At 32.8% G+C, this 27,348-nt stretch overlaps 1 protein-coding gene and 1 long non-coding RNA gene across 2 annotated transcripts; both read right to left on the bottom strand.

The window, feature by feature from the left end:
- LOC130237201 (uncharacterized) lies at positions 1-12,145 on the bottom strand. Its single transcript, XR_008838527.1, has 2 exons — positions 11,769-12,145; positions 1-875 (listed from the first exon to the last, which is right to left on the bottom strand). It is a non-coding gene; the product is annotated as an uncharacterized LOC130237201 (long non-coding RNA).
- On the bottom strand, positions 5,854-10,888 carry hoxc6b (homeobox C6b). The gene is made up of 2 exons (XM_056468072.1): positions 7,146-10,888; positions 5,854-6,760 (listed from the first exon to the last, which is right to left on the bottom strand). Exons 1-2 carry the CDS (start codon positions 7,528-7,530, stop codon positions 6,459-6,461), a joined length of 687 nt encoding a protein of 228 aa, XP_056324047.1. The 5' UTR covers positions 7,531-10,888; the 3' UTR covers positions 5,854-6,458.
- Positions 12,146-27,348: the final 15,203 nt, after the last annotated feature.

Raw genomic sequence — 27,348 nt, 5'->3', positions numbered from 1 at the left:
TTCAACAGGTAAGATGCTTTATTTTTAACATGAGTTTGTAGGATGGCAATTCTAATGTCATTGTATGAAGTATTGTGTTACTGTTGTGTTGAATTTTATTGACCGATAAATTACAAACCAAATGGATCACCAGATTAACAACATATAATCAGATGTCTGAAAATATTTTTGCAAGATCAGTTTTTTAGTTTTCTATTTTGTTTGCACTAATATTTACAAAAGCATGACATTTATTCTCTCAGCTGATATTGTTTTTTTAGATTTGGATGTGTACCTTCATGCTCAGGATCACAATTTGTGCAGGTAAAACACACTCATTTTTTCCGTATGACATGCAGTTTTAGTTGATTAAAATCCAGTTATTGACAAAAACTACATAATGTACATTTAAAATATTAATTAAAACAATTCATTCAAAAAATCTCCATTACCTCTTCTTTTTCATAATTAACACACTGTTTTCATTAGATTTTATTACATCATTTACATTTGCACAGCTGTTAATGTACATCTATTGCTTTAATGCTTTTTATTAAACTTTTTTTCACATGGAATTTGTATTTTAATTCAACATTGAACTTTATCATTTGATTTGAAACTCGCTCATTTAAGATATTGAGTTGTGCAGGGGCGTAGCAACCGGGGGGGACGGCGGGATATGTTCCCCTCACTATTTGAGACAGATCATTTAGAAACAGGTGATTAAGAATGTAAACTTTGGGATTTTATACAGCTGCCCCTTCACCCCCAGCCCCCCACCCCTTTAAAATGTCCACTTCACTCCTGGAGTTGTGCAAATGGGATCTAGTTGCTTGGATTGCTACTAAAAAGTCCCTTCTCTTCCTGTGTGTGGGTGTCTGACAGCTTCAACGGACCTGCAAACACAAGAAAAATATAAAAGAAAGTAAATATAGGGTTAAAGCATCATTTAGTCCACAATACACAAAAAGGTTTAGACTATAACACACAATTCCCATAGCTAATGAAGCTTTTTTGTTATTAAAAAAAGGGCTCTTTAATGAGCAAACTTAAATGTGATGGATTTACACTGTGGTCGAACTGTTTAAGTGTTAACAATTGCTTAGGTATTTCATTTTTTTGAATTCAGTTGCGGTTCAATGAATCTGCAAATAAATTCTTTATTTATTCTTTTACAAATGAATGCATTTATTATTGTTATTTTCACTGTAAATGAACTAGAGCACTCATACATTTAAAAGATTTTGTTATCATGAGCTCGCAGATAAACTGATATGATGTCATCCCAATTGAAAATCCCCAAATCTGCTTTTATTTTTTTACTTTGTATAATGAAACCAGTGATTTACAAAACAACTCCCGGACAGATTTTTTTGAGTAAACCTTAAAGTAATTGTTTACCCAAAAATGCTAATTCTGCTATCATCTACTCATCCTTCATTTGCTTTTTTGTTGAACAAAAAAGAATATATACTGAAGAATGCTTTAAAAAAAAAAAATAGCCATTGACTTCCTTAGTATTATTTCAGCCATAACTTTTCATGTCAACTTTTTTTCCCAATATTCTTCATAATACCTTGTTTTGTGATCAATAAGTAAGAAATTCATAAAAGTTTAGAACCACTTGAGTGGGAGTAAATGGAGAGGATATTTTCCCTTTTGGGTCTAAACAAATATTGAAATTTAATATACCTGAAATACATGGGTTTCTTGGCTATATTTATATTCACAGATCATATTTCTATAGAGTGATTTAGACATACACTAAAACTATATTATAAATACAGTGCTCAGCATAATTGAGTACACCCCATTTTGAAAATGAATATTTTTATCCATTTCTCAGTAAATATAAAGGCAATGTATTTTGGTGCATTTACAAATACCCGATTTATTAAACAGATATATTTATTAAAATAATATTTTAGTCATCAAACATATATTTAGAAATTGACAGATAATACAATTAAATTCAAGCAAAATATTGCACAAATAATGATAATAATATTTTAAAACCTGCAAAATTTCAACTAAAAATTTCAATGTTTTTGCTTCTCTTGATTTTCCCTCTTTTTTTAATTGTATTTTATATTTTTTGTAACATAAAATTGGGTGTACTAGTTTTAGGACCTTTATCTTTATCTAAACTTGCATTTCGTTGCCTTGTACATGTGTAATGACAAAAAAGTTGAATCTAATCTAATCTAATCTTTATCGTAAGTTATTTCGTTAGATAAGCTCCAGATTTGGCTTCAGTATACTGACTAATAACGTATATGCACAAATATATAATATTGCATAGCTTCCTGTTAAAAATATGAACTTAAAAAATAGATTTGTGAGGGGTGTGCTTATATAAGCTGGGAACTGTACATATAAATCGCAGCCTGTTTAAATTCTTTAATTTTATTAAGCCTTTTTATGTCCCACAGTTGTTTCATTCAGGTAATCACAAGTTGGATGTGTTGCACATTTAATTACCACTGACAATAGTGACAAATGTTAAGTTTATATTTAGCTATAACTAGGCAAGCTTGCATATGTTATGTTTATGATTTCTAGAAATATACATGTTCGAGCTGACGTCTGGCTGTCCAGAAGCAGAGCTCACATTCAAATATCTGCGATTATTCAACATCGAGTGTGGGACTGGAACTAAAACAAGAAGCTGTACATGTTGTGTGGCATGAGAAAGCTTACAAGCATTTCTCAAACAAGCATTCAATTACGATATTAATTGGAATCACTTGGGTTGTAAGGGGACAGATATATATTTCATTACAACTTCAATAATCTTTAACAAGATTATTATATTGTGCGGGGGGAGCCATTTGCCAAAGCTAATCAAGCAGTTCGTTTAACATTTGGAGCCACACTGGACATTTGCTAGCTGTTATTTTTGATACCAGCTCGTGCATTCAACATTGTATGTGGGCTAGGCTACATGTTCTCTTGTCCTACTATAACTACTGTGTGTTAAAAGATTAGCTAAAACGCGATCTCTCTTTCTTGGATGTATTTACATAGACTGCTCATGCACACAAAACTTCACGTCAATTAACACATCACAACGCCACATATGACCTGAAGTTTGTTGATTGTTTTATGCACCGTGGTTGATAATAGATTTTTCATCACAAGTCTTTTTACAAACTTTAAAGTTTTGCACGGTGGTTTGTTTGTTCAAGACCCCCCAGCAGTGTCTGTTTAGCTAAACAGGAAGCAACTGTCGTAATTGCAGATGTAAAAGGAAAGCCATAAAGTTTTATGACGTGTAAGGGCAATAAAGTTTTACAAGTCTGTGGTGTAAATGATTGAAACAGAACTAAGCCCAGACAATCAGCTCGCATCACAGCAGATCTTACTTCCTGAAAATGCCAAAGGATACAAAACAAGTAGTATAGCACAATAACGCAAAAAGTAGACTATCAGGACAAATATACGACACTTAAAGCTACCACGGTTTTCATTTTTGTATTCGTTTAGAGAAAACCCGACTATGTGAATACCCGAAAAAGTATAGCTACAAAAATTGCGCATCCATTCTTTATTTTCCACCAAAACATGTATTTATAACCACAGTTTAGCAGTTATTTAAAGTCTCTTTTCATTAAAAAATATATTTTGTCGGCATAAATGACTATTTTATTAATTTACAGGGAACCCAATAGCTATTTTAATAAATAGCGCTATTATAACTCTTCAAAATGACGGGGGAAAACGTTCATTTTAAGTTTACAATTAATTAAAAAGAAAAAGGCAAATAACACACTGGGGGAAAACGTGCATATTTAAGGTAGAAGTATTGACATATACGAAACGGGGAACCATTAGTTTTAAACCTCGTTGTTTGTTTCTTTGTATTGTGTGCTTAAATGGAGCTTGTATTACGAAATAAGCCACTTTGTTGGACTTTGCTTGCTATAACTGAGAGCTCAAAATATGACAAAAACCGTTCCATGCACTGAATTATATATACTGCTTTTAAATTAAGACCCTGAGAGAATTTATTGCCATCTTTCAACTGGGATCTAAATTTATTCTTAACCTCCAGCTTTAAACCCCTCATATACCTTGATTCTGAAATTATGATCTATAGACTGAAAAAATGCAAATACGGTTTAAATGAAAAATCTCTTGCCGAGTGTACTAACTCGTAATTTATTGTCATTTATTTTGGGCTAGAATTACAATTTAAAACACAGTTACCGTGGTATTAAACATATAATATTATACATTTATTATTATTCATATTTAAATATTCACATTTAATATTATGTGCTGATATCTTGTTAACTACCAGTATATTCTACCAGTATGTTTTAATATCATTAAATTGGAAAGTGATTAAAAAATCTAGCACTTTAAACAGATATATAGTTAACATTTGAAGAGAATAAAAACATTTCATCAGTTGTCCTAAAACTTTTGAACAACCATTCTTGTAGGATAAACTTTTTGTATCCACTTCAGATGCTGACAGTAGTTATAATAACTAAAATGCCATGTTAATACAGGAATATTTATAAGATTAAAGTACGTGTCTCGAAATATTTGATTCAATCATACAGTCATAAATTTAGTCTTGTCGGCGTTTGCGGGCAGTTTTACGAGCAACTGATGACTGTTATAAAATTTACTACAGCTAGTTTTACTATTTCCGAATAAGCCGTATAAAACTTTCAAATAACAGTGGATAAGTAAGGAGAAAACGTATCACGAACACTGAAAACTAAAACACGAAAATCTTACCGTGCCTCAAGTTTAGCAGTCATTGTTGTCGCTCATTGTTAAAATCAGATTCAACTTTGTACAATCCCCAAGCTGAACATGAAACAGATCTCGAGGTTTATTCTGAAAGGCATATTTGTGTGGTGCGATGTTTTTGTTTTTGTGGATCAATCCCCTATAGTTTCGGGAATGCTACATCTTCATGTACAATTTTCGGAACTAGATGATCATATGAAGTATCAACTGTAGGCTTCACATTTGTCGACGGTCTGTTATTTGCTCGTTTCTTCCAGTTGCATGTGGGTCAATCATGATTCGTTCACTGAAGACAATCAAGCAAAAGCAAAACTCCAGTGCACCAAGATATGCTTGTTATAAAGCTTGCATTTTACCATTTTTGTTTACCAAAGTATGCTTCAAATGAATACAAGTATCATACAATTGGTTAAATGAGAAGCTTATAGAGATGCCGAAATATTTTTAAGACTGTAGTTGAAAGTTTTTCCTTAACCAGAAATAGAGTAAATGTATAATAAACATGCAATATATATATATATATATATATATATATATATATATATATATATATATATATATATATATATATATATATATATATATATATATATATATATATATATATGCTATCACTTCACTGGTCGTTAATGTACCCCTTACCTCATCTCAAAGTTTGAGAACAAAGAAACAGACAGAGATCATAAAACACAGTTTCTAATATTAATGTTATTTTTATTTAGGCCTGTAATTAAAATGTGTAAATATTGCAGAACGGATTTCACATGGCCACATCATTACCCGGTCCATGCTTCCCAAGTTTATGTATCGAGCCTACGTGTGAACAATGTTGGATATTATTCAAACCAGCTTATTAAAGATTGATCTATTATTGGTATTCTGTATGGCTACACTTAACCACTCTATAGGTCGTAAACTGGGGTTTATTAGCCTAATCTGCAAGTCGTCGTCCCCCAAAATGGCTGCATGAATAGATCATTTTAAAGATCAGGAAAAAAAAAGCAAAACCCCTTCCCAGTATTATCTTTCTGGTGTGGTTCTCGTTTTTTATTTAATTCAAGAAAGCTGTGCGCACTTGCAATTTAATAATAAACAGGAAATCAGGCATTGTTATATTGATTACAACTTTATTGCATAAATGTTCGAACATTTTATTCTTTTGCTTGTTAGCTAAAATTCAACATTTGGAAAAAATTGAAGAATACTTTCAACACCGTATGTGGTTCTCCTAGAACGCATCACAGAGTAAAGAAAAACACCAAACCCTAAATTGTACGTAAAGTTACACAAATGCTCATCAAAAGTATTTGAATCTCATATTTACAAACATGTACAATGCACTTGCTAGGACGAGAACAAATGATTGTAGTCTAATATTTGGAATTATTATATTTGGTCTACATCAACAGTCCCTCATTTGCGCTTCAGAGTAGATCTGAACAAATAACATGTGTTCAACGCCAAGATTAAATCATACAACATATAGGTAATACATTTATGGTCAGAGCACTGATTTAAAAACGCCACTTCTCGAGATAAACAGCTTTTCAGAATCATAGTGAATAAGTGGAGAAGCAACACGCTTTGCATCTAAATAAATTGTAACAGTTTTTAGTTTTAATTGTGCAAATTATGTAAATTCCATAGGTAGCTTAAGTTATTTTGTAAGAACATTTTCAAACAGAATGTCCTTTAATCAGGTGGTAAATCAGTCAGTCATGCTCATCTTTTTCAGCGGTTTCCCCTGTTTCTTCTTTGTCCGTGTCTTGGCCAGCTCCTACCGAACCATTGTCATTGAGGATGGACGTGAGATTGCTCTCCTTCTTCCATTTCATCCGGCGGTTCTGAAACCAAATTTTAATCTGGCGTTCCGACAGACACAATGTGTTGGCAATCTCAATTCGTCTGCGTCTTGTCAAATAACGATTGTAATGGAATTCTTTCTCAAGTTCTAAAGTTTGGTATCGCGAATAGATTTGGCGACCTCGCCGTCTGTCAGACCCATAGCCAACCCCTGTTAGGAAAGAGATTATTTGGTTAAAGTCAGTAAAAATACTCCATTGTACACTCAGACAGTTGGGCTAATATAGTTTTTTAAAGCCAAGCGACACAATTCCTCAATAAATAGTTAATTAAATTCCTAATTAGATTAATCAGACTTCAAACTAGGAGTTCCTTTCTTAATATAGCCCAAATTTTGACCCTTTTGTACAAAATTTCTTAACACATAATGTTTTGTATTGAGCTGTGTTGTTGATCTATGTTTCAACCAAATAGATGCTGCAAGGCATCAATGCGTTTCATTAATGCTTTATGGGGTTATAAAGCGTGGGCTTCCCAGTCGTAAAACAGTCCCTCCCGCACTAAATATACCCTGTCCCTTTTGTTTCTGTACTCACCACTATGCGAGTTCATCCGCTGCATCCATGGATATATTTGAACACTTCCTTTCGGTTCCATGGTCTTGCCTTGGTCTGAAGCGTAATCCTGCGTCAATGAACCCTGTGTTTGCCCAAAGCCTTGCCTGCAACTTGGAAGAACATCTTTGTCCTGGTATAACATATTTGATCCGTACTCGTACGGTCGGCTTGACCCGAACATAACGTTTTCTTGGTGTGAATAGAACGGATTGGAGTATATCCGGTTTTGGGCCACGGCGGCTCCATATGGCGAGAAGTGTCGCACCGGGTCATAGTTTGTCGAGCTGAGGGCAACGCTGGGTAGAACTTCTTGACCGCTGTTTAAATGACAAGACAGCGATGGGTTCGTAAAATAGGAATTCATCCCTTCTTCCTTAAAAAACAACACCTTTTCCCCCCTAGGCCTCTCTTCCTTAATCTGTCTACACACTCTTTTCTTTTTCTCTTTCGCAGTCTATATCCTTGTCAATCTTACGTCGTGTGTAAAACCTTTAAAATTTATATCACGACATTAACCAAGCATGTGTACGCAGCCTAAAAGTTCCAAATCTTCGCTATAGCGTGGACGAGATGACAATGTCAGCTGACCACTTATCCTCCAATAAAAATCAGGAAGCCACAATAAAGCTGCGAAATCAGATCGGATTTTCCAACACTAAAGCAGCGTAGGAAAAGGAACATAAAGCATGCACACCCCCTTATATTGAGATATTTGATTATTGATTCTTCTCTCTCTCTCTCTCTCCCTCTCTCACTCACACACACTCTCTCTTTCTCTCTCCCATACACGCACGCGCGCAGACACAGAGACACAGTAAACGGCACAGTAAATCGAAATGTTTTGTATTATTAGAAAAAAAAATCTAACATAGTTTGAGGGTGTCGTGGTTGTATAAATCATCCAGTTTTTTGGCTCGTCAAAGTAATGTCATGTAATACAGAATTATGCCCACAGGCCGCAGCCCCCTATAGAAGAAACTAGATTAAGGTTTAGTAATACAATTACGTAATTAGTGAATAGCTCTAGCTTCACTGGCTTGGTAAAAAAATCGATTCATTTATTTTGCCTGGACGCAAAGAGTGCAAGCTGCAATTGTTTTTCATTTTATTGAATTTGCATGCATTTATTTTTCGTTAGGGTATTTAAATGATTATATAACATTTGAAACATTGAAGATAATTGGACAGAAAGAAATGACGAACACAATCACAGCCAGTTTATTATTTATACCCTCGAACGTCATAATAGCTTACGATGTAATGCACAATAAGCAAGAAGTAAGCAACAAAATCTTAAGTTTGGATGTGTAATTGTAATTTAATCATGGATATTTTACTACGTTTTGCTCGACTCAGTAACCTTTTAATAAAAAATAAATACATTTAATCTGTTGTTTGAGTTAAACTAATTTTACCCGATTAACTTTTTTAATCTGCTGTATAATTAAAAATCATCAAATCGTTAAATTAACCCCCTACACAGGTGAAGATATGCCCCTTAAATGTTCGACTTCGACTAAATCGACCAAATAAATGTTGTTTTACCCGTAGAAAGATGTAGAGGGGGTGGTTTATGGTTTTACTGCAGAAGAATTCCTTAACGCCTACAGTATGCAAGTCGTAAAAGCAGACAAACGACATTGCTTCTGGTTTATTTGCTTAAACAGTTATGCATATGTTGAGATCCTACATTAAAATGACACAGATTTGCTTGGTTTTAAAGAGCCTCTGATTGCACCATGCGTCCAAGTCCTTGTCGATGGGTTATTCAAATATGGTTCTCGTTTTAAATTACGTTGCTATCTTTTAAAACTCGTCTTGATAACAAATGGATAAGATGGAAACAAATGATTATTTATTTGATAATTACTCAAAATGCATCTAATATTTAAGATACAACACGACGTAAACTATAGGCTAACATTTTAGAAAAGTTCTCAAATATGTTTACATCAATCAATATATGAGAAATATTTTACAAACATACAAAAATTGACGGAATATACACTTTACTCAAAATAATTATATTATTATGAGGTATTTACTCTGTTCATGGTTTCATGTTCATTATGGTGTTCATGGTTTAGGCTACTGCAAAAACTGTTGCTATTGAGGAGGAGCAGATATGTAAAGGCTCCGTTAGGTCAACTGTGTTATCGTAGACTTAAATTACACAAACTATTTTCACATCAGCATAAGTATTGTGTAAAATCATGTACGCCAAAACACTATCAATTTAGCAAGTTAAATACGCTTTTAAAAGGCGAACAAGAAATCTATATTCTAAGTTGTAAGGAAGCCGTGTTGTTTGTGTGTATGTTATGTTTTGTTAGTTGTAATAGATAGGTCTAGATAGCACTTGGTGTTTTATTTAGCTATTTTTGAGAACAGTTTTCTGATTTATATTTAGATTTTCTTTTAGTTGTAATCAAAACCGACTAATGTTTATTTCGAATGACTTGTTGATATTGATATATATTTAGGAAAATGTCACATGTTTTCCCAAAGCAGAATTGAATTAAAGAAAGAAACACATGCTGTTTTGAGTGTGCAAGAAAGTGTTTTTATTGCAGTTGTCTTTGGCGGCTTAAGGCCTTTTACAATCAGATAACAACCAATTCAATTGAGTGCAACGTCCGATTCAGTTGTTTACAATAGTTCAATGAGACGGCAAATGCCAGCTAACAGTCGTTAACACACATTGCTTGTAAAATACTAAACAACAGCAATTCCATGAATATTTTGGTTAAATATAAATACTAAAAATATATAGTTCCAAAACTTACATTGATAAACGAGAAAAAAACTATTCCATCTGCATAACACAACATAAATGTGGCAACAGAAACAACAGCAACAACAACAACAACAATAATAATAATAGTAATAATAATGATAAAATAAATAAATAAATAAATACATACATAAAAATAATGATTTAAAGAAGTAAAATGGTTTGATTTACACAGTGGTGTGTTTTTTCACTACCATTTAAAATATTTTAAAACGACGTAGAGAAAACTGGATTAAATTGCTAAGTCACACAATAATATCATACATAAAATAATCAGTAGTCTGTATAAATGTTATAAATGTTATAAAACTATCTTTGTTTTCTCCAAACAACTGACATATTTTGTAACAAGCCTTGTTTACCATTTAAACTCAGGGCCCCTGAGTCTAATGCTGTTTTTTTATTTGTACGTATGTTTGGATTTTTACACATTCACAATCGCTATGCTGATAACTGTTATTGGTATATTAGAGATTAAAACATTATTGTTTTTTAAATGTCTAATTTCACATAGTTTTAAACATTTACGCTATTAATCTGTTGTCTAATTGTTGGAAACGCCGTATTTGCCAATAACACGCATTCAATTTCTCTTCTGTCTTATGAGAGTTCTTAGGCAGTGCGGGAAAAGTTGGTTTTATATTCGCATATTCCGACGTTCACCTTCTTAATATAGAAAAGTATTGTTTGCAAATTCTAAAGAGTGAAATCGTATTAGCAGCCAATGACTATCAAAGTACAACATTGTTCACCGTCAATTAAATAGTGCTAATTGTGTTTGAAGTCATTCTTGCATGCGATTTCAGACCGAAAATTCAAAGTAGCATGGTAAACAAAAGGGACCGTGTCCCAATTTTTCACTTTCTTCAAAATTGAACTGTTGAATTTTAGCCAACTACAGCTGTAACACACATATTACTCACATTATGCATTATAATCAGATGAATTGAATTGATTTTATTGATCACTATATATATATATATATATATATATATATATATATATATATATATATATATATATATATATATATATATATATATATATATAATTATTATTAATACTATTATTATTATTATTATTTTTAAATCTAATTATACTTTTAAAATATATTGAAATGTTTGAAATATGCAAATATTAAACCAACTTTACTTCAATTTCTAAGGCCCACAGTATCTAATAGTTTTTAAGTCAATGCAAGGTTTTTAAGAAACATTTTGTCCTTTATATCAATTTTGTTTGCAAGATATGAAGCTTCGAATTCCTATTAATAAACCATTCATTGTGGATTTTGCCTCAATAAACTCCATATCAGGTGTTATTATGCTGGATATTAATAGTTATTAAGGTAGTAGTTAGGTTTAGGTATTAGGTGTAAAATTGTCGTACAGAATATGTAGGCTACTTTATAAATAATAAACAGCCAACATCTTAACAATAGGCAGGTAAAAGTTCATATTATTACTTAAACTGAGGTATTACCGAAGCTTCTTTTATGTTATTTTTTTCGCACCATTTTACAATTGTGTACTAAAAAATGAATGTGAATGATCGGGAAAATTGACGACGAAAAGAAGACGAAGCATGTAATGAACACTAGATGGCAGTGCTGCTGGCCCCATTTATGCCTACAAGGATAACTTTAGGCATTACTTAACATTCTAATGTGCTCGTGTGAACTAAAACACTCTTCGCATTGACATTTTTATTTAACATTTTATCTGCGCATGTGTAAAACTGCGTGTTTCCGAGAGTGCTGTCAGTAAAGGTTAGCTAAAGCAGAAAGAAGCGCGGAAGCCCAGACTTACCTAATCTTAACACATTTTTCTTGTGACGCGTTTTGAGAAATCTTCAGCTCCTGGGGAAAGGGCGGGAGGTAATTGCTAGAGCTTCAGAATTAGTTGCGGTAATCCAAAGCGAACATCCATTTCTTTTTCCTTTACAGCAAAGAAAACGCTCTCGTCTTAGTGTACACTTTCTTTCTAGTCTAGGTTAGTCTTCTACCAGTTTTTTCCCTTATCTGTGAAAACCACACGCGATGAGAGAGGTAATGAAAATTAAGAAAATGGTTGTCAAAAAAATATTACAGTAGCTGCTGCAGTTGTAAGACTAAAAACTGAATGTTCCGTGTTCAGCCTGATGGGGAACGCATATGATTGAGCCAGAGACAACAGTATAAAGTTCATTATCATGGAGAGGACACCATGTGACTTAGCACAGCCAATCCAATCCTTGGCTTAGTCGTAAACTTTTATTACATAGCTGTAAATTTTCCACCAAACAACTAAGAATGTGCTTTTTTTCTATCCTAGACCGCCACTTTTCTTCAAGGGGGCTTTCTTTTGCATATGAATACACTCAATGTAATTCTGTAGGTTTCAAACCTTAATTTCTGAGTTTTTTTATTTGTTTATAGTATTTATATTAAGACATGTGTACTCTTTTTAATGCATATTGCCTGCAGTTGTTTTCTTCAATTGGATGTGATTCAAATAGTAATTAAAATTGGCCTCGTGCGTTACATTAAGAAAATAAAAATAAATTATATATTCACTTGCCTTGTTTAAAAATCGACGTGGGTTATTAAATGTGCATTTGATGTGTCTGAATATCATTTTTATACGGATAGACTGTCATTCTCACTAAAATTAGGCTTTTCCAATTTGGCCTAATTGGTCTTGTTTTGGGGTCATGCTAAGTTTTTACGCAAGATTTAATATGTCATAGACTAAACTTTAAAAAAAAAAGAAAGAAAGAATCAAGAAAGAAAGAAAGAAAGAAAGAAAACGCCCGTATGTTTCTTCTGAAATATTGAATGCGGCCTTAAACAGTTATTAGGGTTTCATGACTTCAATTTCCACTATAGCGATGCCAGTTACTTGGACACACAGACACGCAAGCACGCGTGAGCCTATATAACTAGCCTGTTTAAACTGTTTTCATTGCCATGATCGCTGGTAAACACATTGCCTCTCTACAAACGTCCTAACATTGCGCGAATTCTCTCCAGGGCCTGAAATAACCTACTCGTAAAATCTAAAATATTAGGAAATCTAGACATTCTAAAAGTGTAGTCTACTGCTAATGAAATACTACATATAACATATATAACAATGCTAGAAATTGTCCAGTTCAATAGTTAAACGTTCTTCACAAATATTGCAGGATAATGTTGATGACAAAAATGTATTTGTGTTATTTTAAAAACAACATTTTGGAATAAAATGAAAGCAGAAACGTAGCCTTCATTTTATAACTATTTACATTAAATGTTATACCGTGTATATAATATAGGTGTAAACCATTTTTTTGTTGTAAACTTTTCTTGTTTACTTGTTTAAATCAATTAAAAGGCGGTTTTGCCCTTGCAACATTGTAAAATTAACAACATGTTAAGCAAATTTGATGATTTTGCTTTAATAATATGAGGCACGGTTGATATTGTTGTGATGATTGATAGTATGCCAATTTTGAGCCCAAATCACTGATACCCTACTTTTGCTGGAAGTTTTTTGAAAGCAGGTAGACTATAACAATTCTGATTACCAAAATCATATCTAAAAACAACTATTGATTGCAAGATATGTAATGGTCATTTTGTTTAATGCAACCGAACTACAGTAAGTCAGGATCTAATGAATCGCTCTTGTCCTAATTATTTTTATTTTTATTTTACGCTGTTCGGAATATAGTGTGTCATATTCGGTGCACATAAATTGACGTAGGCCTTTTATTTTAATTTTTTAAATGTGCGACTTTGTAAGTTATAAACTCCTAAAAGGAAAATAATATTTATCACATATTTTCCTTTTAATTATATATGAGAAGGCCGTTTGCTTTTAGTTATTTATGTATTCATTTATTCATTTAATTTAACTCGTTGCTTTAAAGTGCACTGTAAAAATGTTTTTTTTTTCATCCTAATTGTGGTTAGCCTAAAAGTCGAATGAAAAATAGCTACACAAAAATGAGAAGGAAAATATGAAAACGAGAAATAGCGAATCGAGTTCTCGCGCTGATTAATTCTTGTTGGAAAGGAAATTACTTTATACAGTTCTCATTTGTCCAGCGAATAAATAAAAGCGAATTTGTCCGTTTTCTTCCTTTTATGTCTGAATTCTCAGCCAAGATATGTCAATATTCAAATATAAGCCATATAACAATAAAAATAGACAACAAGACCATAAAACCATTTTATTAATGCCCCAGAATTTAATCCCCCATGTGTTTCTTTTCCCTCACATATTTTTCTTCTTCTTCATTGGTTTAAAAATTATATTTATTAATATTTGATAATAAATCAATTTATTTTAATTAAATTTTCAGCTTTATTATATCTTTTTCCCAACAAATGTTATGTAACAACACCGGCTTTAATATTGTGTTAAAATGTACAATTTTGATTGAGCTCATAAGACAGAAAATCACGTTGATTTTATATATTTTATATAAACTGTAATATGTGATAATTTATTGACGCATGGCATATTCCTCAATTGAGAAAGTTTGCAGACTGTTATTATAATTTAACCCACCAGATAGGGTTGGTTATAATGAGTCTCTGCAGTTCTGGTGTTAGATCCAACCGGAGGTTAAGAATTATTATTATTATTATTATTATTATTATTATTATTATTATTATTATTATTATTATTTATTATTATTATTATTATTATTATTATTATTATTATTATTATTATTATTGTTATTATTATTATTATTTATTGGTTATCATTTATTAAATTACCCAATTACATTGTGCTTTATCAACGCCTACCCCAACCCTAAACCACATTAACTTAAAAATAGTAATTATTGCTTTACAGTGTCACAAATATTTGTTATGTTGTATACCTTCTTGAATTTACCGTGCAGTTATTGGTCATGGTGCCACGCAAACTTCCTACTCTATCTATCTGTTAATCTGTCTATAAAATTTGGATACTTTAATTAGCAGATTTATGCGTTTAATAATGAAGTTGAACTAATTTCAGGCTCTCAACAGAACTTGGCCGTTGATCCCTCCATAGCAGAATATAACTTTATTTTGAATTACCAATAGTGAAATATAGATATGCTATATGTAAAGCGCACAACTTAGAAATAACATCCACGTAACATCATCGTTCTGTGTTATAGTGAAACTTTTTGCGCCTCTGATTGAAACGTGATGGGTTTGTTTTTAAGGAAGTGCTGCTCTCTGCTGGTGGATAATTGTAAGTTCATATTCTAACATCTGGTCGTTATTCTATACATCAGTGTAGCCCAACCGAGGTCCAGTACACCTTTCGGATATATTATCTGGCACGTCCATTGCTCATTTATAAGGTTCTAGATCTCACAAATGTGTTATATGTAGGCCTACAGAAATAATTAAGCGCTAAGAAATCCTATAAGCCACCAAAATTGTCAGAAACGACTTTCCAGTTAAGACAAAACTCATAATTGTACACAAGTTAAGATTTGTTTAAATGCTGAAGCAACAACTGCTGTTTAAAACGGGCAGAATAATTTTATATTGACTGAGATTGTGTGTATAGCCAACGTCATAAACGCATTAAGGTTTGACATGCGCAGTGACACCTGTGATCATTTCAATGCCCTCTGTGGTCTGTAGATTTATTAATAATGCCTAAAACTGGCTATCAGACTGTTTTATTTTTAGCTTCTATCCTTGATACGTGTTGTTTTTTCTATCGGGATTTATTTTAATTAAAAAAATACCTAAATAAATAAGGAATATTATAAATATGAATTTTGATATAGCTAATATTGGGAATCTGAGAGGAGGAATGTGAGAGAGAAATCAGGACCAAACCAAACTTTTACAGCCCTCATAGCATACTATAGGCTAAAAAGTTATTATTTAGCAGTTGTTTTGTATTCCTTCCAGTTTGTGATGCTGTTAATATTCCAGAAGCGTTTTATTTGTTTGACTTTCACCATCCTTTTAATGCTTTTATTATTCTTTACCCCACGTCTAGATCCTGCTTTGCTTTGCTTGGGGCGATAGTTAATTGCACAGAGTTGTAAAACGATTATTGCTGAATTTTCACTGTCAGATTTGTTTGTGGTTCGTTAAAAAAGCCATAAAGAAATGAGCCAATGAGAGTAAAATACAACCTCCGTTATTTAGATTGCATGCCGAAAACCGGAAATGTCCAAAGCTCTAAATATTAACAACGCTAATGACCACAGATGCGGCTGAAAGTGATTTGTTAATCGTATTCTCTGGCCTCTCTGCACATTGGTTCAATTTCAGACACGTCCTTTTTAAGTTTAGCTTTACCTAAAATACGAGCCTGAGTCCTAAACCTGAGATTTTTCGTGTTAATGTTGGTAATATATTTGCAGCTGCATTTCCCCAAGCGATTAACACAATCTTTAAACACTTTTAATGAAACCGAACAGGCAAAAAAAGTTCTCACGCCAGAACAGAAAAAGACTTTAGATCGTTGTTTCAGCTTCACGCGTGTTTTGAGACCTTAATCGCAAATTTATTGTGGAGCTTCGCTATGTGAAATCGGAGAGGTCTGGGTATGAACATGCGATGCGGCGGTGGAACTGTTACTGTTAGGCCTATGCGAGACTGCATAACACAATTTTAGGATGGACATCTTTGCCATCTGTTGATTTGTAAAAAGAACAAATCTCATTAGAAAGGTTTTATCAATTTATATATTAATGTTTTTAACTAATTCGCACTGTTAAACGTAACCATTCTCTTTATGTGCAGGACACAGAAAAATCGCTGGTGTAAAAACAACACCAACAGTGTCAAATTTAACACCACTGGTTTTGCTGTGTATGCGAATATGACCACATAAATGTATTTTAAAGATTAAACTTTTGATTTTGGCAGGCTTAATTGGCTTTTAACAGTTTTGTAATTACGAATGCGTCTTAAGCAGAGGTGCCCAAACTAGAGCGCGCGGACAAAGTTGGTCCATGGTAAACTTTGATTTGGCCCACCATGCCATCTGAGAATGGTTTAGAGATTTCTCATTTAATGTGAACTTATACTTGTTTTATTTTTAGGCTACAAAAAGCTATCTGAAATTAAACGTTTTAATGTAAATGGTGTAAATTAATCAGATTTACTTTAAAATGTACGACGCAAATAGGACAATTCAGAGACAAACCAAGGCAAAGGCGGATTCTGCTTGACTAGTATTTAGCATTGAACTCCACAGTGTTATAAATGTGATTGTTTATGTTTTTATTGCAATAAGTTAAGTTGTAACAGTTATACTGCATTTGTTATACAATTCAAAGTAATGCTTTCTATTCATTGTTTAATATGAAATTAATTAGGAAATTACCAATGTCGATTTTAATGTAAAATAGCTTGTTATATTTGGTTTTTGGCCTTTCTTACTAAAAAGTTTGGGCACATCTGGTCTAAAGTATCTTCCAATTAAAATAAAAACAAACGTAAGACCGGTGGTCTGCTCCCTATAGTATTTGTTATGTCCTTTCGTAATAGACAAATGTACATTTTTCTTGTCTAAATAAAAATACAGACTTATCTCCTGGTTTTAATAATAAACGCACAGAACAATAATTAAAAAAATGTTAGACAACACACTTTTAATCTATCCCAAAGATTTTCCGCAGTGCCAAGCTCCTTAAGAGTCTACAGATAGCCTAAGATGGTTGTCCAAACATTTACAGATAACTGGGGTTTTCATTACTCAGCTGTTTTAAAAATGTCATTGCAGGATTAAAGATTAGACTAGGTTTCTTCCTACTGCCATCTGCCTTTAGAATCATTTAGCTCCCGCGAGATCGTGTCCATGACTGTAACACTGACCTGTTAAAAGACGACAAGTCAGATCTAATTTACTAATGTCCATTAAAAAGAGATCCTGTCTGCTCTCCGCGCAATCAAACAACATCACATCATCTTGCACCTTTGCGTTAATAGTCATCTGTTATCTGAAGGCTCTTAATGTGGTCTTCGTGTCAATTAACTAATGCCCTGCCTTGTTAGAGCAGATAAAGGTCGTCCAGTGGTAAAAACCACCATCCAATATAATGTTTCCTGATCAGGGTTTTTGGATATTCAACGTCATTGTGTGGCACAAAGACGAGGCATCTTCTCTGTGAAGGACAACTGAGGCAGCAGCCATTTCCATTGAGAAAGTCCCTCCTATTTTGTCTTCAGAACTTTTCTGTACATTAAACACTCCTACATATTTTACTGCACTGTAAATTAATCAGTAGGAGACAGACTCCTAACCTGATTTCACCAAGTAGGACATGTTCCTGGATTAACATCTATGTTGATCCTGGATCAACATTCCAGTCATCCAATCAGAATTAAGCTATACGCTTATCGTTTACCTTTAGGTTTAGGCTTAAGGTTATGCACTTCTGCATGATTGTTATCTAACTATTCCCCTCTGATTTGGCAATATATTAGTTATGATTGGGTTTAGGGTTAGAAAATAGGTACGGGTTACATTTTCGAACTATAACGATGTTCCAGGATCAACATGTTAATCCAGGATCGCATCGTACCTGGCAAACTCATGACGTGCGTTTTTGGCTGCATATGGCATATCCATTTCCCTCCGTTTTATTTTAGCACAATTGGTTACCCTTAAACGTCTGCGTTATTTGTTTTGTGTTAAGATTATAGTGTCGCTATCCATTCGTATTATAATTGTTTGCAAATATGAGACTAAAAAAGATTACCCCCCCCCCCCCACCCAAATGAGTTTCTAAAATGCTCAGTCATAATACCAACATAATATTATAAATTTAATCAGAGAAAGACAAGTTTTAATCATGATGAAGCTTCAAACCACACCCAAATACTGTTTTGTGGAAGGATTGTGCTTTTTATAAGCACGCATCTTATTTCTTTGTTTTTTAAAAACCGTGTACAACAGTTTTGTATGCATTATTCCTAGAAAACTATTTACGGCCACAGCTATAAGAATAAGCCAACACATATTTATGTAGTCCACATATTTTTAAACTCCAACGGTTGATAGTTAAAGATGTAAGTGAATATTTGTAAACATTACATATGACACAATTTTATATTTGTGGAATCCAAACATGAATTTGTTTGCTAAATATAGGATTTGCATACATTGCCATATTATATATATATATATATATATATATATATATATATATATATATATATATATATATATATATATATATATATATATATATATATATATATAAATAACTCAAAAATGATAATATTATTAATCGCTACCGCATGTTTCAGCACATATTTAATTTAAGTTTGAAATAAAAAGCTGACAAACTCTGAAAACCTGAAAACCTGAACATTTTCCAGTAATATAGGCTAACTTTCCGTACAACCATTTTTTCTGCACTGTCACTGTCAAGACTATAAACACTGTAGAAATTAACAGAAGATTTAAACGAAGTTTTCATGTTGCACTGTGGGTAAAATCCCATGAAGTTAAAATTAGCAGTTTAGCAATTAATTAGTAAAGTGCATTGTCGATTAATTAAATTGAGAAAATCGATTTTTAATGTAGCATATGAAAACCCAGATAATCATTTGTTGTAAAAGTTCTGCATGTATTAAAAATAGCATATATAGATCTGTTTGAATATATAACAGTGCTTCTACAAATCATATCCAAGTAGGCAACAGAGTATTACGACAAAAATTATTATGCTTCTTTTATCACTGAGAAAAACAACATCACAACAGATTATATGGCAGTACATTTTTATTTGTTGAACAGATTGCACATTCTGTTTGAAGTCATTGCATATAGGCTACATACATCTAAATTTTGCATTTACGATTCAGTAAACCAAAAGAAATATCATCATATTTTCAATGTTTACTGTCAGGTGCACAATATTTGGCTAAAATAAAAAGCCCAGGATTACGTATAATTTTGCAAGGTGTATCTGTTTGTAACCTAAATTTAATGAAAACATATATATGCATAACATAACGCCTATTTAAAAAAATCAATGGACATTTAAAAGTAAAAAATGATGCGCTCATTTTGAGGCACGAAATCCCCGTTCGCCAACAAGCTATGTCAAGGCGTGTCTGTCTTACCAACAAAGCGGAGAGATTGTTTCTTACAACCTCTGGGTTTATAACCCCAATTCACCCACTGGAAGCTATAGAGGTTTTTTTTTACTGGCCACCATATAAACCCGACGAAGATGTTGAAAGGATAGAAGGATAGTGTGTATTGTAGAGCCGCCGGCGGTGGTTCATTTACAATGCCATTTGCGCAGTCTGCAAGGGTAATTTGGCGGAAATGAACGGCCTTGATGAAGGCAAACTGACGTAATCAAGGCAGTTTCTTGTTGTCGAGCCAGGAAGTCAACCCCAACAACATCAAACTACCTAAACCACGCATCAGCTGGACGGGCTATCCACTTCAAGACCTTCCTTTAATTTCTGTTCGGTTAAGGGTATTGGACGTCTTTAATTCTCATACAATATCCGCTTCCAATCAACTGTTATCTCCAAACACACGGAAAATACACGCGCATGACCTAAAGCGATGCTCCAAAGATACTCAGCAATGAGATCACAATACATTTCTCAAACTGTAGACCACGCAATCTTGACATCCATTTATTCGACGTGCAAAAAACATTTCTATCCAAGCGATGCTTTACAAATATTCTCTGTTCATATATATATATATATATATATATATATATATATATATATATATATATATATATATATATATATATATATATATATATATATATATACAGCAAAAAGAAACGTAGAAACCTTGGTCTCCTAAGATAATTCAAATAGATTAGTCGCTCTAAAATGATAATAGCATATAGAAAATTAAACAGTGACGTCACCACATAATCCCATGGTGCACATAATCATAACATCTCAAGAACAAAGAGAGATGTTACAATAATAATAAAAAAATCCATTCAATTTCTTCAAATTTGGTAACACAGATTTAAATGTGATGTCCAAGTCAAAGCAGTGTGTGGTCTTACCTTGTTCTCCTTCTGCTGTCGACGGTTCGTGATCCAGGTTTTCTATATCCAAAATTTAATAACATCACGCTTCTCTGTCATCGTATAATTCCCCTAGTATTATAAAACAGTGCCTGCATGTAATAGCATCCTCAAAAGGGCGAAGCGCCATTGTGCACCATGAGAAATGAGCTCCAGAGAAAAACACGAAAAAAATCCCTACGCAAGCCCGTCCTCCCCTTCGCATTAAAACGCATCTCTGTCGCGTCTGCTCTGTGTAATTTGCTGGTAATAAAATCCTGATCCGACACTCAATTGAGACTGATACTGATAGTTTGTGATCTTTACTTTACATTGCGTTACTTAAATCAACACAATTCTGTTACACTTTATTTAAACAGCACACTTCAAAAACATTTCAGAGCCTTATCATCAGACATGGGGATATATTGTGTTCCGTATAGGATTGAGTAACCTATAAAGCCTATAAAGAAGTAAATTAATGCATAAAGAAAAACTGGACCTACAGATTATATTATATCTCATTATATTATGGCAAAATTTAAATCGAGTGTCATGCAATAGTTTTAGTCTAGTATGGAAACCAGGCTGAAACATTAAGGGATCTTCTGTTGTTATTAAGGCATGGTAGAATCATGCCCAATTATTTTATTTATTTATGCTGCTAAATTTAAACGTTTCTAAAATTGTACATCATATATGTGGAAATGCTTCGTTACCTTAAAATCTCTTTATCTTAGTACAATGCTGTAGGCTATATTAGCTAAATTACAGTGGATAAGATATAGGTTTTAACAATGTTGAAAAAAGAAGGATCTTCGGAATATTGCATATAATAAAATGTATGTACTTTAGATAACTACATCAGATGATAATTATCTAAGCTATGTAAAATTTCATGATTAAATATGTTCACTTTATTAATAAGAAAATGTGTCGCCCTTTGTACTGCTATGATATTTGTAACATGAACTAAACCTGGTGCATGTTATTGTGTCTTGTAACTGCAACAAAATATGGCTCGTTTGTTTTAGCACGTTTAAATAAATGCTTTATGAGGACTGCTTTGAATGTGGGACTGATGCAGTTGCCATTGTGAATAGCTTTTTATGGTGTAAGGGTGCCACCATTGAGGCTGCACGCTGCAACTGCAGTCTTACGACTTTCTATCGAGTATTCATGAAGCACACGATCACGTGCATGACAAATCCACTTCCAAAATTCGTGCATATATTCTCTTAATAAGCATTAAATGAATACATCCAGGCATGTCTATGGGCATGGCATTGTTAGATGGGTAAAAAAACAAACAAACAAACAAACAAACAAACAAACAATCATCAAGTCGAAAAACACGATTGAACACCGTTAGCTTTAAACATGCTGAGATTAAACATCCACTGACATACAAAATAGCTTACATGTAGCTGTAATGTTAGGTTCTTATATGCTTTTTACATACAAAAACGTAACAGTTTTATGTCTAGTACTTATTAAACGTAAACATGAAGGCCCACCTCTAAATGCAACCTTGAGCAGATCGTACGGAAATTGACTGCAGGATTTAACCAGTAATTTGCCATGAGATTGTGTTGCCTTGTTTTTTCTTTGTTTAAATACACAATGCAGTCTTTTTTGTTCGAAAGTACATCCTTCATTTAAGTGATTACCCCTAAATCATTATTCTGATCGTTTAATATATATATATATATATATATTTTTTATGTTTTGCTATAACGATACGAATACTCATACCCGGATGAGCACGGATGACATGACTAAAGTATTGGCCAAGCCCCAGCAAGCATTTCTGGTTTTTAAAAGATGTGTAATAGATGTCTAATAGACGTCTAAACATATTTCCCCTATCTAAAACGAGGCTTAATTTGGGCTGTAGATTAAAATAATAAGAAGGCCAAAAGTCATCAAATAAACAGAAATCAATGACTATAAAGTCTGTCTATTTCACTACTAGTTTTGGGCTATTCTTAGGTGTCTATTAGTTTTTTACTGACAAATTTTAGCCTTGTTTTAGTTAAGCTGTCTACATTTATATGTCTATTAGACATCTATTAAACACACAATTGTTTGCTGGGGAATTACGGTTATAGTTAATGATGCATTCCCATCTATTAAGTATACACAATCGTGCTTGACATATATGCACAATATCCATTCCTTGAATGTGCGTGTTCAGAAAAACTTGAATACTGAATTACGACAATAGCGTCACAATAACAGCACTGTAATGTAATGAATTAATGAAGTAATTATTTGGCCTTAAAGGGATAGTTCACAAAGAATGATAAATCTGTCCTCATTCACTCACCCTTCATTTGTCACAAGCCTGGTACATTTAAAACTGTTAACTGATTTGATTTCATTCTAATATTTTCCTATGGGTGTCAATAGTTTCAGGTTTCCAACATTCTTCAAAATATCTTCTTTTATGAACACCAGAAAAATCTCAACTCATTGATTTGGAGCCACTTGTGAGTGAGTGCGAAGTGAGTTAATTAAAAAATTAGTGCGAACTATCCATATATAGGCTAAGATATACTTAATTTTCCAGATTCTACTTCATCTTGTGCACATCTTAAATTACACTGAACTAAACCCAACTTAATCTATGAAAACTGGATTAGTTTTAGTTTACTAGAACTTCATCTATTAAGCTGATTTGACACAATGCACATGGTAAAAGTGCTATTGCAATAAAGATGAATTGAATCTTTGAAGTATACTCAACCACTAATAAGCGTGGACAGATGGAGGGGAGGCTGGGCTGCTTGCAGACTGTGCGCTGACGTTCACAATCTTGATGACCACATGCGTGTGTCTGTGTTCTGGAATGATCTGCGCAATGTCCTTGTAGTGTAATCGTCATCATCAGAAGCAATCTTTTTCTGACCTACTGTAATGTGAATGATCACACAGAACAAGTGCACTTGGTGATACGGTGCATGTATCAAACTCATCTGCATAAGCTTATCTGATAAAATTGAAAAGTCCTTCATCATTTCCTCATCTTTCACTTTTTCCTAACCCATGTGAATTTCTTCTGTTGAACACAAAAGAAGATATTAATAATTGGCACCCATTGACTTCTTTAGTAATTTATTTTCTACATTGCAACTTAATGTGAGTCCACAAACACCTGTCTTCAATATATATATATATATATATCTTGTTGAAGTCATAATTATTAGCCCCCTTTAAATTTTTCTTTTTTAAATATTTCCAAAATGATATGTTTAACAGAGCAAGGAAATTTTCACAGTATGTCTGATAATATTTTGTCTTCGGGTGAAAATTGTATTTGTTTTATTTCTGCTAAAATGAAAGCAGTTTTTAATTAAAAAAAAAACATTTTTAGGTAAAATTTATTAGCCCCAATAAGCTAATTTTTTTCTCGATAGTCTCCAGAACAAACCACTGTTATACAATAACCTGCCTAATTACCCTAACCTGCCTAGTTAACCTAATCAACCTAGTTAAGCCTTTAAATGTCACTTTAAGCTGTATAGAAGTGTCTTAAAAATATCTAGTAAAGTATTATTTACTGTCATCATGGCAAAGAGAAAATAAATCAGTTATTAGAGATGAGTTATTAAAACTATTATGTTTAGAAATGTGTTGAAGAAATCTCTCCGTTAAACAGAAATTGGGGGAAAATAAACAGGGGGCTAATAATTCAGGGGGGCTAATAATTCTGACTTCAACTGTATGTATATATGTATATATATTTGTGTTTAGCAGAAGAATTAAAGTCATAAAGGTTTAAAACCACACTAGAGAACTATTTCCCAGTTCTAAAAAAAATATTTCTAGAAGTAGCTGCTTTTTAATGCATGGTTGCACTGCGGGAATAGGGAATGATTTTAGTGCTAGGAATGCTATTTGGGGAACAAAATTACCTCCTATTTCAGATGGTGTTATCTAGCGACAATTGTGAAATATTGTTTTAAGAAGTTACTAAAAAAATGTAAACAGCTTATGTTAATGCTTTTGCGTGAATGCATAAAATACAAAATGGTGACCGTATTTTGAAGTGTGAAAAACACTCATATAATGCAGCAGAGTATCTGTTACCCTTTATATGTTCTTTTGTCTAATCGATATGATGATATATGATGATATATAGCAGTCATGGAAGTTTATTTAGTCATCCTTTTCGCTCTTTCAGTTGATGCTTTCCATACATGTTCTTGCTGTATTATCAAACAAAAAGCACACAAGGAAGACACAGCTTTGGTCTTGGTTGATTAATTGGTGAATTTGTTGAATTCAGCTCTTGATGTTGATTCTGGCCAACTTGCATTACTTTTGATCCTCTAGTGAAAGTGTGAAATGAAGGAAATTAAGTCTTTGTGAACCAGGCCTGGTGGTTAGTTCCTATAACTGTGTTCTTGTAACCTGCTGTGAAAGTTAGTCAATGTTTACAGAGTCCGTAGAAATGAATAAGTATGCCTTTTAGCCACAACAAATACCCGTAATTAAACACTGTTTGCACAGCTTTACATGTGCTTTGCATTGACTATGCTTATGGTTTGGCTTAATTTCTTATCAGTAGGATAACTTAAGTCATAGTTCCACTGTTTACGTAGTCTGATATGAACAGGGGCGTAGCAACCGGGGGGACGGGGGGGATCCGTCTCCCTCACTTTTAGAGACAGACCATTTAGAAACAGGTGATTAATAATTATATGAACGTATGATTTCATACAGCCCCCCCCCCCCCCCCCCCCCCCATTTTTAAAATGTCCGCTACGCCCCTGGATATGAATAACAATAGTTGTGTAGTCCTTAACAATAGTTAAAGTTGTCCTTGTCAATAAATTTTTAAACTCTGAAGTGCTACAGGCATTTTAAAAACAATACTATCCTATACTAAACATAAACTAATATTGAGAAATTACTCAGGTCTTACTTATAATCAGGAAATCAAAAGCATAATCTAAATTATTATAATAATTTAAAAATTCACTTCAGGAAAAAAGTAGTAAAAAAATAATTTTAGATATTTAAAAGTTGTCTTGTCATATTATCATAAAAAAGATTTAAAAAATTGTATATATATATATATATATATGTTATGTTTATTGTTGTTTATAGTAATAGGGTAGTATAGTTTTTATTGTATCCCATCATATGAAAACGTTATATTTATTTTTTATGCTTTTAAAAAGCATTTAAAACTGATCAAGTTATTTTTTATTCAAACAAAAGGTTACAAATCAAACTGTTGTGGTGTAAGTCAAGGAGCTCAACTAGCACCTAGTGGACAGTGTTTGTAGCTACTAAAACTCATTGATACCTCTTTTTTTCGTTTGGTGATATGGGTGTAAAATGTGGGACATCTTTAGATGTATGGGTATTAATTTAATTTAATATTTAGTGTAATCTTGAATTTAAAGTTAACAAATGTTTTTTCAAAAAAATTAATAAACGTTTCAGTAAATGTTTATTGCAAGAAAGATTAATAGCCTTTATTAACGTTTATATTTTTTATTCTATAAAAAAAAATAATAATAATATATATATATATATATATATATATATATATAAATAAAAAAATAATAAATAAAATGGGTGACTTGGTGGCTTATTGGTTAACACTGTGCTTCGAGTCCTGGCTGGGTTAGCTGGCATTTTCGTGTGGAGTTTGCATGTTCTCCTCGTGTTGGCGTGGGTTTCCCCCAAAGTCCAAACACATGCGCTGAAGCTGAATTAATGAACTAAATTGGCCATAGAGTATGTGTGTAAATGAGTGTATGGGTGTTCCCCAGTACTGGGTTGCAGCTGGAAGGGCATCCGCTGTGTAAAACATATAAAGGATAAGTTGGGGGTTCATTCCGCTGTGGCGACCACTGATGAATAAAGGGACTAAACCAAAGGAAAATGAATGAATGAGCCCAAAATAAGTTATTTTCAAACTGTTACTGAATTACATTGGTTTGAATCTGGACACCCCTTTCCAGGGTTAAACATTATTTTAAACAACATAAGTCAGACCAACACAAGGTATACATGAACCTGCTCATAAGACATTTTATTGTTGATCTGTCTTTCTATAGTTGTTGGGGGACTTATTATCAGGGATAATTAAGATTAATTCAGGCATTAACTAACACAAATCACTAATATCTAGTCACAATATCACAAATCACTTACATGGTTCTATTCCCAGCAGTAAACTATAACAAAATTAAGGCTGCATTACAATATTGAGGATATGTCATATAATATGGCAATCATAGTGATTGAAATCAAAATATAATTTACATTACTTTACAATGTGAATTAATAGTTTTATAAATTTTAATTTTAATTTGAAATATAGGTTGTTTATTCAGAATAAATCATCTTTATAAAATAAAAAGTGTGATA

This window comes from Danio aesculapii, chromosome 11 (genome assembly GCF_903798145.1).
Source record: "Danio aesculapii chromosome 11, fDanAes4.1, whole genome shotgun sequence".
In the NCBI taxonomy this organism is placed as follows: domain Eukaryota; kingdom Metazoa; phylum Chordata; class Actinopteri; order Cypriniformes; family Danionidae; genus Danio; species Danio aesculapii.
The sequence above is the reverse complement of the archived record's forward strand: the minus strand, read 5'-3'. Positions and strand labels throughout refer to the sequence as shown.

What these genes read in the sequence shown, in the direction of transcription:
- hoxc6b (XM_056468072.1), bottom strand. Translation starts at nt 7,530, where the DNA reads ATGAATTCCTATTTTACGAACCCATCGCTGTCTTGTCATTTAAACAGC. An exon ending in GCGGATGAACTCGCATAGTG is followed by an intron (nt 6,761 to 7,145) that starts GTGAGTACAGAA and finishes CTTTCCTAACAG; the next exon opens with GGGTTGGCTATGGGTCTGAC.